Source organism: Arabidopsis lyrata, assembly GCF_000004255.2.
Source record: "Arabidopsis lyrata subsp. lyrata unplaced genomic scaffold ARALYscaffold_4, whole genome shotgun sequence".
Classification (NCBI taxonomy): Eukaryota; Viridiplantae; Streptophyta; class Magnoliopsida; order Brassicales; family Brassicaceae; genus Arabidopsis; species Arabidopsis lyrata.
Genome location: NW_003302552.1, coordinates 17,687,652 through 17,706,184, shown reverse-complemented (window position 1 = coordinate 17,706,184; position 18,533 = coordinate 17,687,652). Strand labels below are relative to the sequence as shown.

General features: G+C 35.3%; 5 protein-coding genes across 5 annotated transcripts; 2 read left to right on the top strand and 3 right to left on the bottom strand.

Annotated features, from left to right (window-relative positions):
• The first annotated feature begins 2,142 nt into the window (after nucleotides 1-2,142).
• On the top strand, nucleotides 2,143-5,588 carry LOC9317554 (phenylalanine ammonia-lyase 1). Its single transcript, XM_021027711.1, has 2 exons — nucleotides 2,143-3,169; nucleotides 3,639-5,588. Exons 1-2 carry the CDS (start codon nucleotides 2,742-2,744, stop codon nucleotides 5,386-5,388), a joined length of 2,178 nt encoding a protein of 725 aa, XP_020883370.1. The 5' UTR covers nucleotides 2,143-2,741; the 3' UTR covers nucleotides 5,389-5,588.
• A 1,973-nt stretch (nucleotides 5,589-7,561) lies between these two features.
• Nucleotides 7,562-9,446, top strand: LOC9315714. Its single transcript, XM_021028178.1, has one exon. The coding sequence runs from the start codon at nucleotides 7,655-7,657 to the stop codon at nucleotides 9,053-9,055; it is 1,401 nt and encodes a 466-aa protein (XP_020883837.1). The 5' UTR covers nucleotides 7,562-7,654; the 3' UTR covers nucleotides 9,056-9,446.
• A 624-nt stretch (nucleotides 9,447-10,070) lies between these two features.
• LOC9315713 (indole-3-acetic acid-induced protein ARG7) lies at nucleotides 10,071-11,948 on the bottom strand. The gene has a single exon (XM_021028180.1). The coding sequence runs from the start codon at nucleotides 10,620-10,622 to the stop codon at nucleotides 10,248-10,250; it is 375 nt and encodes a 124-aa protein (XP_020883839.1). The 5' UTR covers nucleotides 10,623-11,948; the 3' UTR covers nucleotides 10,071-10,247.
• A 361-nt stretch (nucleotides 11,949-12,309) lies between these two features.
• Nucleotides 12,310-15,088, bottom strand: LOC9315712. Its single transcript, XM_021028179.1, is given in 11 exon segments — nucleotides 12,310-12,681; nucleotides 12,761-12,805; nucleotides 12,886-13,076; nucleotides 13,079-13,118; nucleotides 13,198-13,288; nucleotides 13,378-13,669; nucleotides 13,748-13,838; nucleotides 13,919-13,971; nucleotides 14,063-14,249; nucleotides 14,373-14,467; nucleotides 14,547-15,088. Coding segments are annotated over 10 exon segments (1,227 nt in total). The 5' UTR covers nucleotides 14,442-14,467; nucleotides 14,547-15,088; the 3' UTR covers nucleotides 12,310-12,513.
• A 406-nt stretch (nucleotides 15,089-15,494) lies between these two features.
• LOC9315711 (translin) lies at nucleotides 15,495-18,184 on the bottom strand. Its single transcript, XM_002879598.2, has 7 exons — nucleotides 17,737-18,184; nucleotides 17,362-17,458; nucleotides 17,150-17,265; nucleotides 16,383-16,427; nucleotides 16,224-16,249; nucleotides 15,945-16,080; nucleotides 15,495-15,855 (listed from the first exon to the last, which is right to left on the bottom strand). The coding sequence occupies exons 1-7, from the start codon at nucleotides 18,104-18,106 to the stop codon at nucleotides 15,755-15,757; spliced, it is 891 nt and encodes a 296-aa protein (XP_002879644.2). The 5' UTR covers nucleotides 18,107-18,184; the 3' UTR covers nucleotides 15,495-15,754.
• Nucleotides 18,185-18,533: the final 349 nt, after the last annotated feature.

Sequence of the window (18,533 nt, the reverse complement as noted above, 5' to 3'; positions counted from 1 at the left end):
ACACGACCAAAATAAAAATATCAATTTAATTTATAAAACAGATGGGTTATTTGTGATAAATTTTCTAGAAATCTTTAGAAGCAAGTAAAATATCTTTCAATTAATGATAATTGGCTAAAATGAGCGAAATTAATGACAAAAACGTTGATTGTTATGGAATTAGTCCCAAAAATATATGAACAAATTTATTATACGTAATTAATGTATAATATTGTTTGGGATATGCTTTTATTATTAGTTATCATAAGTACAATCAGATTTTATTTGATTTTTATAAATATTTGATTTTATTTCGATTTTTCATTATTAATTCGAATTTCTATTCCAAAAAAATTTCAAAGATCCGATTTCAGAATTTCGGGTCAATTTTCTGATTTTAACCCGACCCATTTTCATTTGTACTTTTCTTTTAATAGTATAGAGATGTTTTACAAGATTATGTATTCAGTGATTTATTTATGTACTTGTTCATTAAATTAGTCATGAATGAAATAATAATTCTGATTTTAGGGGATTTGATTTAAACCTAACTAACCACCAAAACAAAATGCAATGCACTTAAACCATTGAAATTGATTTTGTTTTTGTAGTGTAATATCAATACGATTACCAACGAGAGAAAGTGAGTTTTTTAAAACAAAGAGTCAGAAGATATAACTACAAAATCTAAACCAATAAATTGACCAAACCAAAATCGGATATTTGACATAAGTTTACATTCACATTGACCTAAATCCACCTGCATTTCAAAATAGACTTACTTAAAATAATTTTTGTGTTTCACTAAATAAACTATGATATATCCCGCCCACTCTTGCTTTCATTTGGACCTTATCCTAAAAGTCAAAACAGGTGAAAAATGAGATATACAATTAACACGAAACTGCTAAAGATTGTTAAATTGAAATCGGATTCTTCAGTGTTTTTTTTTTATCCTTTTCCCAATGATAAAATTATAAGTTTATAACACAAGAAGAAAAAATGTATACACGAAATTAAACGTATAAATAAATATTTTAATTCTTGATATAAATAAGAGACTTTTTGCCTGACGATGGAAGAAAAAATGCATGCACATGCAAATGTTTCATTGAAACGCCTTGCCCAATTAACCAACCCACCACCACTTAGCTTCTTCCATTCCACCCATATTATTTATTTCTACCATTTTCTTTGATTTATTGTTTTTTTTTTCTTTGATTCATACACTGTTTATGACTATTACATTTTCCCTTCCGAGTCATATAATGCGTTTAAATCAAAAAATGGAGTTGATGCTGAAATTATATTTTATTAGCTTATGGATGGCTCCATGCTTGGTTTCGTGACAAGGAATGACATAAGATAATAACATTGAATAGTAAATCATAAATAAATAACAAATTATATGGATAATGTGTTCTAAACTTTTGCAAACTGAATATAGTCATTAAAATCTATTATAAATTATTTATGGTTACATTTTATATTTCATGAACTTAGGATAATATACGAAAATGGAGGTTGTATTTTACATAAATATCACATTGCTTTTGTCATGCAAACGGCGTGTTGCGTCACTCGGCTCATATTGGGAATCTTATAATAGCGTGAATATTATTATAGTTTGAGATATACCCACGTAATAGTTATATCTTTGAAAAAAATTATACTCAAAGGCACAAAATCAATGCAACATGTACATTTATTTATATCTTCAACTATGTTGTGATTTTTTACGTATCAATTTTCAGTTATATGTTTTTTTCTTAATATATATTTTTTACTTTTGACTTTTCAGTTTTCACCTAATGATTGGGATATACATGCATATATAGTTATCCCATTATTTATATGTAAGTGCATATGAACTGTTACTCAAAATAAACAAAGTTAATTTGTAAAGTCACATTATATATGACTAAACAAAGTACATACATACAGTTATAACTGTTTGCACAAAAAAAAAAGTTATAACTTATAATAAAATAGTACAGTAAAACAGAACATCAAAAAAGTACAAAGACTCTAACACAATAATTTACATAAAAACAAAACACTTAAAAAATCATCCGATAAAATCGAAATGATATCCCAAATGACAAAAATAGCAATATAGAAAATACAAAAACAAAAACAAAATAAAATGAAAGAGTGTTATGGTGGGGACGTTAATTGACTCAATTACGTTCATACATTATACACACCTACTCCCATCACAATGAAACGCTTTACTCCAAAAAAAAAAAAAAAATCACTCTTCAAAAAATCTCTTAGTCTCACCAACCGCGAAATGCAACTATCGTCAGCCACCAGCCACGACCACTTTTACCACCGTGACGTTAACGAAAACAAAAATAATTCACCACCGTGTTAAAAAAAAAAAAAAAAAAATTATCACTTTGCGACTTAAACCAAATCTACGAATTATAATCTCCACCACTAAAATCAATCACTCACTCTCCATCTAACGGTCATCATTAATTCTCAACCAACTCTTTCTTTCTCACTAATTTTCATTTTTTTCTAAAAAATTATCATTATATGGAGAAAAAAAGAAACTAGCTATCTCTATGCGCTTACCTACCAACAAACACTACCACCTTATTTAAACCAGCCTTCCTTCATCTAATTTTCCTCAGGAACAAATACAATTCCTTAACAAACAAAATATCAAATATCTCTTCTCTTCTAATTTAGAGATCTTGTAATCTCCTCTTAATTAGTCGTCTCCTCTTGTAAACTAAGATCCAAAAGTCAAAATGGAGATTAACGGAGAACACAAAGCTAACGGAGGATCAATCGACGCTATGTTATGTGGCGGAGACATCAAGACAAAGAACATGGTGATCAACGCGGAAGATCCTCTCAACTGGGGAGCTGCCGCGGAGCAAATGAAAGGTAGCCATTTGGATGAAGTGAAGAGAATGGTTGTTGAGTTTAGGAAGCCAGTGGTGAATCTTGGAGGTGAGACTCTGACCATTGGACAAGTGGCTGCGATCTCAACCATTGGTAACGGTGTGAAGGTGGAGCTGTCGGAGACCGCTAGAGCCGGTGTGAATGCGAGTAGTGATTGGGTTATGGAGAGTATGAACAAAGGCACTGATAGTTATGGTGTTACTACTGGTTTTGGTGCTACTTCTCATCGGAGAACCAAAAACGGTGTCGCACTTCAGAAGGAGCTTATTAGGTAATAATCATATTCTTTTGTTTCTCTAATCATAATGAATTAAATTTTAAATGTTAGTATATTCTTAGGTAGATACGTGGCAGTTATTAATTGGATGCAGTATATATATGGATGGAGAAAAAAAATGTTAGGAGTTAGTTAGTTTGATATATAATTTTCCTTTCTAGATTTTTTTAATCCTCCAATTAAATGAATTTTAAAAAACTCTTATTCAAAGGACATTAGTTTATTTTAAAAAAATTTACGATGGCAATAAAATAAATTTTCTAATAATGAATATTAACGTTATTAAAATCACAGAAAACAATTCTTTAAAAGTTATGACGTTGCATGGGAAATATATACGGGTCGGGTCAGCTATGTGGGTCGGGTCATATTTTGTTGGGTAATTAAAAGTTAATGATTTAATTTAATGAAAAAATTAATAACTAATCCACACGAAATTTGAATGTTTTTGTGTTCGTTACAGATTCCTTAACGCCGGAATATTCGGAAGCACGAAAGAAACAAGCCACACATTGCCGCACTCCGCCACAAGAGCCGCCATGCTTGTACGAATCAACACTCTCCTCCAAGGATTTTCCGGTATCCGATTCGAGATTCTCGAAGCAATCACCAGTTTCCTCAACAACAACATCACTCCATCTCTCCCACTCCGCGGTACAATCACCGCCTCCGGAGATCTCGTTCCTCTTTCCTACATCGCCGGAATTTTAACCGGCCGTCCCAATTCCAAAGCTACCGGTCCCAACGGTGAAGCTTTAACAGCTGAAGAAGCCTTCAAATTAGCTGGAATCAGCTCCGGATTCTTCGATCTCCAGCCTAAGGAAGGTCTCGCGCTTGTCAATGGCACGGCGGTTGGATCTGGAATGGCGTCAATGGTGTTATTCGAAACGAATGTTCTCTCCGTTTTGGCTGAGATTTTGTCGGCGGTTTTCGCGGAGGTTATGAGTGGTAAACCTGAATTCACCGATCATCTAACTCACAGACTCAAACATCACCCCGGTCAAATCGAAGCGGCGGCGATAATGGAACATATCCTCGACGGAAGCTCATACATGAAATTAGCTCAGAAGCTTCACGAAATGGATCCGTTACAGAAACCAAAACAAGATCGTTACGCTCTTCGTACTTCTCCTCAATGGTTAGGTCCTCAAATCGAAGTAATCCGTTACGCAACGAAATCGATCGAGCGTGAGATTAACTCCGTCAACGATAATCCGTTGATCGATGTATCGAGGAACAAGGCGATTCACGGTGGTAACTTCCAAGGAACACCAATCGGAGTTTCAATGGATAACACGAGATTGGCGATTGCTGCAATTGGTAAACTCATGTTTGCTCAATTCTCAGAGCTGGTGAATGATTTCTACAACAATGGTTTACCTTCGAATCTAACCGCATCGAGGAATCCAAGTTTGGATTATGGATTCAAAGGAGCTGAGATTGCAATGGCTTCTTATTGTTCAGAGCTTCAATACTTAGCTAATCCTGTGACTAGCCATGTTCAATCAGCAGAGCAACATAACCAAGATGTGAACTCTTTGGGACTAATCTCATCTCGCAAAACTTCTGAAGCTGTTGATATTCTCAAGCTTATGTCAACAACGTTCCTCGTTGCGATTTGTCAAGCTGTGGATTTGAGACATTTGGAGGAGAATCTGAAACAGACTGTGAAGAACACTGTTTCTCAAGTGGCCAAGAAAGTTCTTACTACTGGTGTCAATGGTGAGCTTCATCCTTCTCGCTTCTGCGAGAAGGATTTACTCAAAGTCGTGGACCGTGAACAAGTCTACACATACGCGGATGATCCTTGTAGCGCAACGTACCCGTTGATTCAGAAGCTAAGACAAGTTATAGTTGATCATGCTTTGATCAATGGTGAGAGTGAGAAGAATGCAGTGACTTCAATCTTCCATAAGATTGGAGCTTTTGAGGAGGAGCTTAAAGCGGTGCTACCGAAAGAAGTGGAGGCAGCAAGAGCGGCGTACGACAACGGAACATCAGCTATCCCGAACAGGATCAAGGAATGTAGGTCGTATCCTTTGTATAGATTCGTGAGGGAGGAGCTTGGAACAGAGCTTTTGACCGGAGAGAAAGTGACGTCACCAGGAGAAGAGTTCGATAAGGTGTTCACGGCGATTTGTGAAGGTAAAATCATTGATCCGATGATGGAATGTCTCAACGAGTGGAACGGAGCTCCCATTCCTATATGTTAAGAGTAAATTCCTCTGTTTTTTCCCTTACCATAAAGTCTTTTTTTTTTTTACATGTCTGAATAATTTTACCAAATGATTGTCTGTGAAGTGGTTTTATGTCTGTCTAATTTAAATTTGTGTGTAAAACTCATTGTAAGTTCTCAAATGAACAATTTTTCTTTTACTACAAAATGTGTGAATCATACCTTTCTTTTTTCTCATTTCCACCATAGCAAACATCGGATAAGAAAATGTTTATCAACTCTAACGCAATCATCTAAACTTAATCGGTCTTAACTCTAAATGGAACTATTTTTTACACACTAGTAAGTCACACATTTGTAAGGTTATAAAATTCGTTATTAAACTATTGTTACGATACAACATAGAAGACATAATTACAACCGAAATCGTACTACTATCATTTTTTTTGGTTGTTTGGTAGCACTTGTAGGAGTTATCAAACATCTATAAATTTCCATAAGTATTAAGTTATCGTTTACCATCATTTGAATTCACTCATCTTTATTCCCATGAACTACATGAAAACCTCTATAAATTAATACTCGATAAATTAATAAATTTGCTTCCGTGTTAGGATCAATGTAAAAAATAACACAAATTGATAAAAAAAAAAGATAAAATAATCTTATTAAACATACAATTTTTCATTAATATCATAAATAAATAATTGTGTAATAATATATATATATATATATGTTTATCTGTATATGTAATAATAAATATTAGTGAAATATAACTCTGCTATTGTTTTTCATTTAATTTACATTAATTCTTGGTAAAGCTAATTTTTATTTTTACTACATAAAAAAATTCACAGTTTTGTTTTTCAAAAATTAGCCAAAACTCTCCATAAATTAATTTTTCAATAACTTAATATTTCTATAAAATTAATAGAATATCACGATGGGCATTATTAATTTATAGATGTTTTACTGTATTTATTAATAATGGACCACTAGAATTTAACCCGCGGTACACCGCGTGGCTATATTTTAAAAAAAAAATATAATGTTATTTTTTAAAGTTTAACTGAAGATATATCATATTAATTTGTATTTTTAAATATAGATATCTATCTATGTATTATCTAGTGTATGATTACTATTGTTTAGGTTTCAATTTTTAAAGTATAGATACGAAAACATACATTTTTTTTAAGTAACGATGTATGGTTGATTTTAAAATTTTGAATATTTGACTCCGAAGTATACCGTGGGTCGGTTTTTTAATAACTAAAAATTTTAAGTTGTATTTGTTTTGTTAATATTGTTTCTTTTGTTTTGTGTTTAAGATTGTATAATTGTATTTTGATTGTTAATTTTAGGATTTCATCCTTAATATACCGTTATTAATATCGACCCAAACCCGTCATTCCATATAAACCCGTCTATATTATCCCATTAGCTAAATTATTAGTGTCATAAAATCCAAGAAAATAAATTATTATTGTAATAAAATCCAATAATTTTAGGATCTCACCCGTTGTATACCGTTCTTTGAATGATTTTAAATTTATATTACTAATATATATTTTAAATTTATCATATAAAATATATGATTTCAGGTTTTTGTGTTTTTATTTTATTTAAATAAAGCAACGGCTTAAATGATGACATATATAGTTTTTTTCTTGTATGTGTATATAATTTTTCTATGTGAATATTTTGATTATTATAAATTAGTATTTTTATTACTATGCAAAATGTTAATATAAATATTTGCTATAAAAGTTTTTTGAAGATATATGGAAAGATTGTGTAGAGATTTTTAAAAACAAATTAGGCAAGATATTGTTTGGTTCATATCTTTTATTTAAATTTTGTAAAAGTAAATAATAAATGCCAATGGCATTCTTTGTAAATACATTATAACTCCAGGATTTATTTGCTAAAAGTCATCCAAAAATGTATATATAGATGAAGTCCGAGGTTTGGAAGTCTGCGTTTGGCGTTGATCGGAGATTGAAATAGTGCTTTGTAACTGATTCTCTCTTAATTAGCCATTTTTGATTTAATTTTTATCAAATTTCACCTAAGAATTTCTTAATAGAACCTCCATTGGAGGTGGTCTTAGAGACTTTTTACAAGATAAGAAGAAAACTCATGTACACAATAAAGGCCTAATTTAAAGCCCATAATGCCCATCAGAGGCTACACAGGTTTTTCAATACGTTAGACAAAAGAGAATTTATCTCTCTCTCTTCTTCATTCTCATTCTCTCTCTTCTCGATCTACCCAAAGTAGCGGGAGCGAATAGTAAAACAATGACCGATCACCACCACCACCACCACCACGCGCGGCTGAGCCGCCTCCGTACAACAACCCAGCTCCTCCGTCAAACCACAGCTTCTTTCTCTTCTCACCCTCTCACTTTCATCTTCCTCACTTTCCTCCTCTTCTCCTTCCACTCTCTCGTCGATCATTGCTCTCTTCTCTTAACCTCTTTCGTCGATAGTGACCCTTCTCTTCGCTCTCTCCTCTCTCGCCTCCCTCTTTACTCTCACTCCCATACCCCCACGCGCTTCCATCATCACCGACGTGCTCCGTTTCTTCAGCTCACGCGCCTTGGTACCTTAGACGACGACTTCTTCTCCACCGACGAAAACGATCCTCATCGCCGATCTCTTCAAGGCTCTTCCTTTCGTTCACCCATCAACGCTACGACTGTATTTCTCTCCGGATTCGAGAGCATTTCTGGATTGTCTCGTCCAATCGCCGATAACGGACTTCTCCTTCCTCAAATCATTCGCTCCGGCGTCGTTTTACGGCAGCTCGAGAAGGACGATCTTGGCGGCGATGAAGAAGATATGAAATTGGATGAATCTGAGCTCGATCGTGAAACTGAGAAGAAAGATAAAGAATTTGAGAGTTTTGTGGATCTGAAGATGTTTTTTAAAGGATTGGAGTTAGGACGTCATGACGCTGCGGCTCTGTTCTTCTTGGTGAGCTTTTTATCAGCTGCTTATGGATGGGTGATTCTAGGGTTTACCACTGTTTACTCATTGGTGTTGGCGATTATGTTTGTTACTGTAATCAACGATTTGCTTGGTAGGTTTCCTTCGTTTCTTGGGGTTGTTTGGAGTGGTTCAAGATTGGGGTTTAAGAGAGTTACAGGATTCGTTTTAATGAGATGGGCAGTGAGAGATGCTTTGACACAGCTTCTTGGTTTATGGTATTTTGGAGAGGTTGAAGATCAGTTCTCGTTTTTCAGGCTCTTTGTGAGGTTAAAGTTGATGCCTTTCACTGTTATGCCGCCATGGATTAGAGGCTTCGAGAAGGAGATATCGGGTTTCTTGTTCGCTTGGTTTCTACTTGATACGCTTGTTGGTTTGATATTAGCTGTTGATGCGTTTGTTGCTATTGTGGATTCAAGAAGGAGAGGAAGGGAGATCGTGAAGGAAGGTCTCTATTTGATTTCTCTTCTGTTGCATCAGGCCGTGCAGCTAAAGTGTCTTGAAGCGATTCTTTGTGGATCTTTCTTCAGATGGGTTCTGGTTCGAATGCTAGGGAAAAGCTTTGCTTCTGTGATCCAATCTGCGTTGGAAGTTTACTTCATGGCGGCTTGGTTAGTGTTCTACTTAGCAGCTAAGTGTAAAGATGCGCACGCAGACGGTAGGAGGTTTGGGAGAAGAGAAATGGAGAACTTGATCGATGGGCTGAGATGATAATGAATTGGGGATCTCTAGGATAATCTTTTGGTTTCCAAAGGACTAAACCTTGGCTTCGATGCTTAATGCCAGTGGCGACATCTCTATGCCACAAGTTGTCATGACTTTAGGTTCCTTTGGATTTAGAATTACAGTTAATTGATAAGAATTGCCAACAATTCGATGTATGTACGCACCTAGGATTACTTGTTAGCTATGAAAGAGGGAGCATGATACAACTACTGTGTATACTCATTTGCAAGATTTTCCTTTGTATATATCTTGCTGCATTTTTTGATATCTATACCATGAGGTGATCAATTTTTTTTTTTATCATTTTGGGAATGATTATAGAAACCCTTTGGATACATTACTCGGCTTAAATGTACTTATCTTGTAGCCATTTTAATCTTCTTTATGTCGATACAACATTTTTATGCATTCTTTCGATTGACGCAATGGGGAACTGGTTGCTCAACCCTTATGATTTGGATTTCATGGCTGATGTTAGAGCCTCTTGGTCATAATATCTTTCCATTCTTTCAAGAACTCTCCCGGGGATTTTTACTAGCTCTTTCTTGTCGTAATAGGATATAACAGGAAAGGTTATTCTCATTGACACATTAACGCATACAACCGACAGAATCAAGATGTTGTTCTCACTAATCAGTGAGTGTATGACGTTGCAGAGATATACTCTCTGATAACAGCTTGATGAGAGAAAGTTCAATTCTGTTCTATGTTTTGCAAACATGTTGCAGAACAGAGGCATCTGGTTTAAGAAACATTGCTTTCAAGATGGCTTGGCCTTTGTCTTGAGATATGTGACAAGGTAAAGCTGTTCTGTGCTCTCTCCCTCTGCCCCCATTTGAAAATAATCTTTGTTAAGAGTTTTATATTTTAGTTTAATTGAAAACAATAGAGGTCTTGCATGTTTCTTGAGTTATTATTATCATGTTCTAGTGTCTTTTATTCAGTGACTACCTCCGGCTTTAGTGGCTTCATGTATGTCGTTGGAGCTGGGGAAGTTTGATACATAACTTTAATCATAACTTTAATACATTTCCCGCTGAATTGAAAGACACATTTAATACAAAAAGTCTTATATTATTAGTGTACCCCGATAGCTTAGCATTGAACAACATTCTTTTTGTAAACGTGGAGCCGGATAAATCAATGAATGTCTTGAATTCCCTGTACAAGAACCTTCCTAGATACATATGCAGTTATTCTGATGCTGGGGAGCACCAGCGCAACGGACAACATCGAGGAAAGTACTCTCATTGCATGGAATCCATAGTCTGGAGTCAGCACTGAAACCGTAAGCATCTTGTGCTTGATCCAGCAATGCTTGGAAGAGTGGGTGTTTAAGCAAGTTGATCTTTATCACAAACCTCTTGTACTCTTCACCCACATAGACAACCAAGTGTCCCTTAGGGACATCTCTTGGTATCACCTCAGCTTCCTTCTTGAATGCCCAGCAAATTCTATCGTAGCATGCCTCGCAAGACGCACAAGGTATTATGACTTTGGTTGTCATCTTTTTCAGTTTCTTTTCGCAGGACTTAATGAACTTGCTCTTCATTTTAGTAGGAGGAGAAGATTAATATGTAGTGTAAATAGATAGAATGTTTTGAACTTTTGATAGAAGAATGTGTTTTTGAATGAATAGTACAAGGTGAAGGACAAGTCTATATATATATGCGGAAGTAGAAATATCAGAGCTCCTTATAAATGTTGGGACATGACAGTTAGCCAAAGAGGGTGAGATGGGCAACTTTTAAATGATACAGTACTTTATACAACCGTGCGGTTCTGTTACTTTTGTTGATAGAGTTGAAATACTGAAACTGTACGAACATACGTCTCTATGGTTTGATGTGATTAAAAAAATGCTCTTTTTATTTCCCTAGCTCACATCTGGTGTCAGAGTTCTTCAAGTTCACGGGGGATTAAGACCCCACAAGACAAGATAAACAGAGATAGAGAGAAGATAAGATCTGAAAGGAACAGGGTCCAGGGATGGGTCTAAATCTTCTTGGAGATAGTGATGATCTTGGTTAATGATTCATGCATGGGTACTTTCAGTTTGATCTGCAGAAATCCAGATCTCTTGACTTTTCCTAGAGCTATGTTGGTTTTTAAACAGCTCAAGGCTCTAGCTCAGGTGACTTCTTGAACTATCTATCTACACATGGACTAATGTAGAACCTTGCAATGATGTTTGTATGATGAGCATTTGCAGTATAATTAGGTAGCTTAGTTTTTACTGATCAAAAGCGTATAAGTGATAGTTCAGTTAAAGAAGGCGGGGAAGAATGTGGTTCACAAGATTGAGATAGGGATGGTGAAAGGGTTATTGTCTCTAGGAAGGGTACATAGATGGAGAAGTGTCAATATTGGAGGGTCCATTATAAGAGTAAAACGAGTATCATTGATTAGGATTCATCCCCCTAAGGATTCACAAAAGATGTTCCCTTCAATAGAGTAAGAGATCCTCATTCTTACAACAATTCGCTTCTTCAAAAACTGTCTCTCTCAGATCTATCTACCTGTTATGTTTGTGTTGTGTGTGTGTTTTGAAGTTGGTTTTGGTCTGTCAAGTAAATTAACAACGACTGCCATTCTGAACTAAGCTGGCTTCTTCTGACTTTAGAATTTATTGCGTGCATGTGCAACACTCATATGATGGAATGTTATCTCTATACACATTTCTCTTTCTCTCTTTTTCCCTTTTTCATGGAAAATAGGGAAAAAATTAATCATCATCTTATCTTGGCCATAGAACATGTAGAAATTGACCTCTCAGAGTCTGGACATTTGTTTCATCTTTGTGCTTTTAATGTTTGTATTATTTGCATCCTAAAACTAAACTAAACCTTTTAATAATATTCTATTATGTGTATGTATATATAATTGTAAATTTAATAAAGTGATTTGAAATATAAATTTTTGATATATTGTATAATATTTTTTTTGTACAAATATATTTTTTATTCAAAATTAGTTTGTGTATACTCACTCTATGGTGGAACTTCCCTAAACTAAGACAAGCAATGGTTCTTTTGATGTCATATATACCACTCAAGTTGGAGGGTTATCAATTTTATCACTTTAACGCTAATCACTCAAATCTTTTATTTGTTTCCCAGATAAGAAGCTACATTGACACTGCAAGAAACAGGAGTGACCATGAATTTTCAGATAAAAAGCCTCTAGTGGTTGTGTTGCTGCAGTTTGTTGGTTTAATTGCATTGGAGGATGTAAAAATATAGAGGAAATAAGCAAAATGCTTTTCTGAATTGAAGTCATTCTCGGTTTCATTAACAGAAACTTCACATGGAACAACCTTGATGATGCAGATAAAATTGATATCCTAAAACTTTTACTTTCCAAGACAATTAAAACGATTCGGGTCGATTTTAGTTTAGTATCTTTACAGCTTCTCTAGGCTTTCTCCATGAAAACTATTAATATCAACTCCTCTTCTTCTTCTTCCTTGAAGTGCTTCGGCTTCTTGAGGAATCATGAACGAAACAAGATGATTTGGAGAACGGATATGGATGGAGTGAAGCAAGTTCTCTAACACGATGTAGAATTTCCTTCGGTATAGAGCGAGCCACTGACTTTCGTTTTTCTTCAGCCTGAATATCTCAAAATTGTGTTACAGAGGATTTCTCAGAATATGAATTTTTGTTGACAAAGGAAAGGGAAAAACCAAACCTCTCTATCGTTATAACTTGCTTTCAGTAGATTACGCCATTTGTCCTGCATTGAGGAGAAGAACTGAGTCACCAAGCACTACTAAATGATCAGTTTGATTTTGAGGTGAATGAATGATGCAATACTCTGATATCAACCGGTGTGCGGTGCGCTGCAGAATGAAAGAAGTGGTTCTTTATATCGGTCCATTTTCCTACACCAAAGTGAGAAATACCATCAACCAATTTCATTACTTCATCAACAGTCCACATCCTCTGATTCTTTCTCCTGTCACTTCTGGTTCTGGATGTCTTTGTTACTAGAGAAATGGAGTCCAATATGACAAGATTGGTGTGTATGACTGAGAAAATGTATTCTCCTGCAATATCAGATGGTATTTGGTTTACATAGATTAGAAATAATGGGAAAAGTCTTTAGTCATAAAGAGTAAGACAAACAGTTGAAGTGTGAATGTATTTCTTCATAGGTCCTTTCCGGGGCCTGAAGTCATAGGACACGCAAGACATTCTTTCACGAGAAGAATCTAATCTGCAACATTAAAAATGAGAGCTTCACTAGGAAATCTGATGTCTGTGGGATTATATATTCAGAATAAGACTTTAGTCACTGACGATTACCTCCTACAAGCGGTGTTGAGCAAATTCTTTTTCCGATTTTTGCCTCGTTTAACCCAAGAGCCTATAAAAGTGGATAGTGGTTTCTTGTCATCTTCTGACCCATTTGAGTCCAAACTATCTTTAAACTTTTCGCTGGATACATTCTGGGATTCAGCATGTGGAACAGTTTCTTTTGACCACTCCGAGAGTCCAATGCTTCCACTAATTCCAGGAGAAAAAGATTCTGAACTCAAGTTCACAAGACCATAGGGGTCACCATCTAATTCAGATACTTTCTTCTTGACTTCAGTTTCTGCAAGTAAATTATAAAATGGATTTTAAACCACATATTGCTCAGATGCACTAGTATGATAGAATCACATAAATATACCTGGAAGGAAATGGTTACCAATAGAAGAAAGATCATGTGATGCGTAGATATCTTCCACTTCGTCGACTCCATCCAGAAATCCATCAAGAATCTACGAGATGATAAGAAACTTCACTTCAAGAATGACCAAGAAAGAAACCATGTAATGGAGAGCAGAAAGAGAACACATACGTCAAACTTTAAACCTGCTTCCACATCTTTAGTGCTATAAGAGTTTAGTCCACCTTAGAAAAAATGAAAGAGGGCTCTAGCATTAAACATACTCCCATTTACAATGGAATTAGATTCAATATAAGAGCACTTTAATTGACTTACCATAATCTGGGAGAAAGCTAAAGTCAAATCCATGAGAAAATTCCTCTATCTTGGTGCTTAACCCCATATTCTCCATACCGAGACCTAAGAAACTGTTCACCGCAGTATTGTCATGATTAGGATCCATTAGGAAATGCTTCATGTCACTCATTTTATCCTCCATTGAATGACCAAGAATCTCATCAACCTATCAAGAAAAGAAATACATAAAAAAAAAAAAAAAAGAGTTTAATTACAATCATGAAATAAAATTCATCCTAATGTATAACCTAAAACCAAGGAACACAAGTGAAGAAGAAGACGTTCTCACACTGCCAGACTTGAATCCAGCAAAAGTATCAGGAAACTCTGGTGTTGTGTCCATCCCAAAAGGTCCCATTTCAAGTCAAGGTCCAAGTTTTTACACTGCAAAGAACAAGTATTTATATTCACAATAATTGAACAGAACCAGACAATGTTGCCCATAAACCAAAATCTAACTTACATGCTAGATTCACAAAATTTGGATCTCATTTCTCTCTCTATGTAGGCATGTTTTCCCAATCCATAGATTGATCCATGTTTTTTAAGCACTAGTAAACAAAGTCACAACATGAAACATGTCCTCTCGAATTAAAAAACATTACTTTGCCTCAAATCTAGTAAAAAAAAATATATAAATAAGATCTAGTTAAGAGCAAAGGACAGACATTCTATGCAATTACAGTATTATTTAGAAACTGTAACCAGACAAATTTCTGTCGGATGATCTGAGTCTCAGAGAAGAGGGATAAACACAAAATAAAAAGAAAAAATCAAAACTTTTTAATAGCTGCTACAGAAGAAGCGTCAATGTTTTAAATGTTTATCACAATCACCAATCAAAATGCAAATGCAAATGCAATATAGAAAAAACAAAACCATAAAAGAAATTACGTATAAAGTGGGCCAGAGAGAGACTCACAGCGCTGTTACATTAGAAAATAAGAAAAATATTTTCCTGGGAAGAAAAAATAAAAATAAAGAAAGAAGAAAATCTAGCTCTGCTTGTTACATTAGAAAATAAGAAAAATATTTTCCTGGGAAGAAAAAATAAAAATAAAGAAAGAAGAAAATCTAGCTCTGCTTATTAGCTTATCCTCCTCCTTAGAAAATCTAGCTCTGCTTATTAGAGAATCTAACACAATGTCAAAGAAAAAATTAGCTCTAGTAACTCGACCTGAGGAAAAAGCTTTAAGAAGTACCAAACAGAGACGACGAGAGGAGACGAAGAACTCTGACGCAGGAGGTGAAATGGCGACTGTTGTTGGACTTAGGACTTAGGATTTTGTTTTTTTGTTTTTTTTTTGGTTTCGGATTCCAAAAGCTGATTTATTTAATTTTGAAATCCAAATGACGTAAGACACCGTGTAATATAACGTGCGTTTCAAGTCCGCAACGATGACAGGTGGTGTTCATGAACATCTACTGTTATATTAAGCTGCTGACTCGGATAACGGTAAAGTTACGCTTCTTTTGACGCCGTTAATTGACTCATGTCACATAGTAGACGTTATCTAACTAAAAAGCATAAAACATGGGCTTCTCAAGGCCCACAAAAGGAACACTAGCCGTTTATGTTTTACAAAAAAGCACTCCTTGCCATTTGAAGTGCTGAGCTAAACCAAGTCATATAAGAGATGAGAGTAAAGAGCAGATACGAGTGTAGACTTCTTAGGACTGGCCTTGGATTTCTTGATCTCCAGCGGAAATCAAACCTCTGATCTTAACATCGTAGTAAACTTCTTCAACTCTTCTTAGGTCATATTTCATACCTGTCACATGTCAAAACGAAACATTTTTATGTCACCATCTTACAGTTGCAGTGCAATTAGAGAAAGAAGAGCGTTAAGAGATGACTTACTGTCGAATTTCTTGCGCAGGAAATCGTTCCTGAGATTGAGCATGCGAAAGGCTGCATGAAGATCTGTCAAGAAATTCATCACCTTTCTTGGGCAGTCATAGTCTCCTGCTGTCACTCGATTAACTACGTACCTAGGCTGCTCAAACATTGCATCACCCACAAATTTGAATGAACATAAATCCCATTTGCATTTTTCCAAAGGTTTTCATGAGTTGTTATCAAGTGGGATGTAAAGGGGAAAGATGGAAAGTAAGAATAAGGGATAAAAAATGATCCTACCAAATCGTTTGACATGAAACAAATTCCTGCAAAGTATTCAAAAAGCTGAAAGATCAGAATATATAAGTAATGTAGTGATTCATAAAATGCAAAGGGCCTTATTTGATCTATAGATTTTGGCCTTCCAGAGCAAATATGGGTTCTTTCTCAGAAACATACCAGTCAGATAATCTTCTGTCTCCAATCCAAACTCTAAACTGTTCACTGAAATACAATGAAGTGGAATTAGAAGAGACATAATGACAGATGACTTGACCAGCAACTTGTTCTGCTTATTTTATTCAAAAGAGAAAAGTGATTTGACAAGATTACAAATCCAGATTTGAAACAAAACAACACTTGGTAAATGTCTATTCTACACCAACCTAATGAAAACCCAACCTTCGTATCATCATCCATCCTAAGGGAGGATAACTTAGTTCGTGGAAAACAGCAATTTATAACTCAATTGAGGTGACACTAAAGTGGATAAAATGCAGGGTGAAACAAAGCCTTAGGAAAAAAATCAATAACATATTGATAAGAGATCATAAGAGAGTCAATTAACTGTAAAAGAGAAGAAGACTAGTAGTAGCAAACTAGTTCATGCAGTTTTTCAACTAAGACAGGTCAGGCAAAAGGAAGGTCACAGGATTATACGTATATTATGTTGGAGTCATGTAAGGATTTCAAATTGATTGTCTACTGCCAACTCAGTTCTTACCTATTGTGGGAAGGGAAAACAGATATGTCCTGTCAAGTATTTTGTTGAGATTAAGCAGCGAGAGTTATAGATTCTCTAGAATTCATATATAGTTTCTATACTTCTTGTCCAAAGTTTGTGAGAGAACCAGCAAAAATTAGGTTTTGTTCTTAGAACAACCACTAGGCCATGATATATTTATTTGAAAGTAAGAAAAAGAGTAAACTGAGATACAGAGACATACACCCAAGTTTTTCTTCAGCTTCCGTATGCACAAGAAGAGTTCCAGTTTCTAGCCAGTGCATAAAAGCAAGCTGTGAGACCACTGCCTGTGTTTCACTTCTCCAGTCTCCATGGTACCTAAATTACAAAACCTTTTATCACTAAACCATTGCGGAAAATGCATTGCAATTTGCAAATTAAGAAAATCTTACTACAAATGGCTTTCAAATTTACCTATAGTACTGTCCAGGACACTTCTGAAGAATTTCAGCAAGCCGACCATAAAACTTCTTCAAATCAACAATTTTTTCCTTGGCTTTCTCGATAACCTCTGATCCATCAACAAAACGAGCAATCTTATTAGTAACAACCAAACACTTTCAATGAATTTCTTAAAGAAAAAAAGGCCATGTGTGATTCAATATTCATTCTTTTCTCACAACAAGTACACAAGTTATTCATTTTTAGTTACTTCCCTTCTAAGAGAACTTCATCACCAAGTTCTGAACCCAGGAAGCCATTTCAAACATTTAGCTAAAAGATTCAATTTTTAACCTTTTTGGCTCCAACATTTTTCAAAATACAAAGACCGAAAGACTAATCATTTACCAGGAATAGGTCGCGATTGATGAACGAGAACAAGATTAGCTTGAATGAGCCTAGTAGCGGACTCAATCTCCATAACCACAGCACGAATCTGCTCTCTCAAAGCTGCAGATTCTTCCAATTGAACACGGAAATTCTCGAACTGTTTCTCAAGCGAAAGAGACACCTGACCATCACCTCCCGCCATAGGAATGTAGAAAGAAGAAAAAGAAGAAGGAGACACCGAGTTTCGATGCCGGAGAGGATTGGAACGCCGATGAGAAACGTCGCCGGAACAGAGAGGAAGAAAATGGAGAATCGAAGAAGAAAAGGGCTTAGGGTTTATCAAACGAGACGCAGTGAAGTGAACGTTTCGAAACGCCGAATTCATCATCGTGTCGTGTTTTTAGTTACGCCGCTTTTTTTTCTCTTTCCGCCACTCTTATTAACCGATTAAACCGGATCATATAAACCAAACCGATTTCTTGTATCCACAAAATGGAACTATGAAAGTAGAGTGTCTAAAATAGCACAAAATTGGGAATTCTAATAACATTTTCTGTGACTAGTTTAATATAATGTATAGAAAATACTGTTGTAAAACTTGTTGTTCGATTGATTAATGAATGATGTTCGTTACATATTTATACATGATGAGAGGAGACAAATCCTCATTGGGTTAGTAAGCCCTAAAGTCCAAAAGCCCACTAAGTATAAAATAGACCGTCATAAGGAGAATCTTCTAGAACATGGGCATGGGCCTTCTAGGACATGGACATGGGCCTTCTAGAATATGGATAAGGCCCACGGTTATGGAGTCC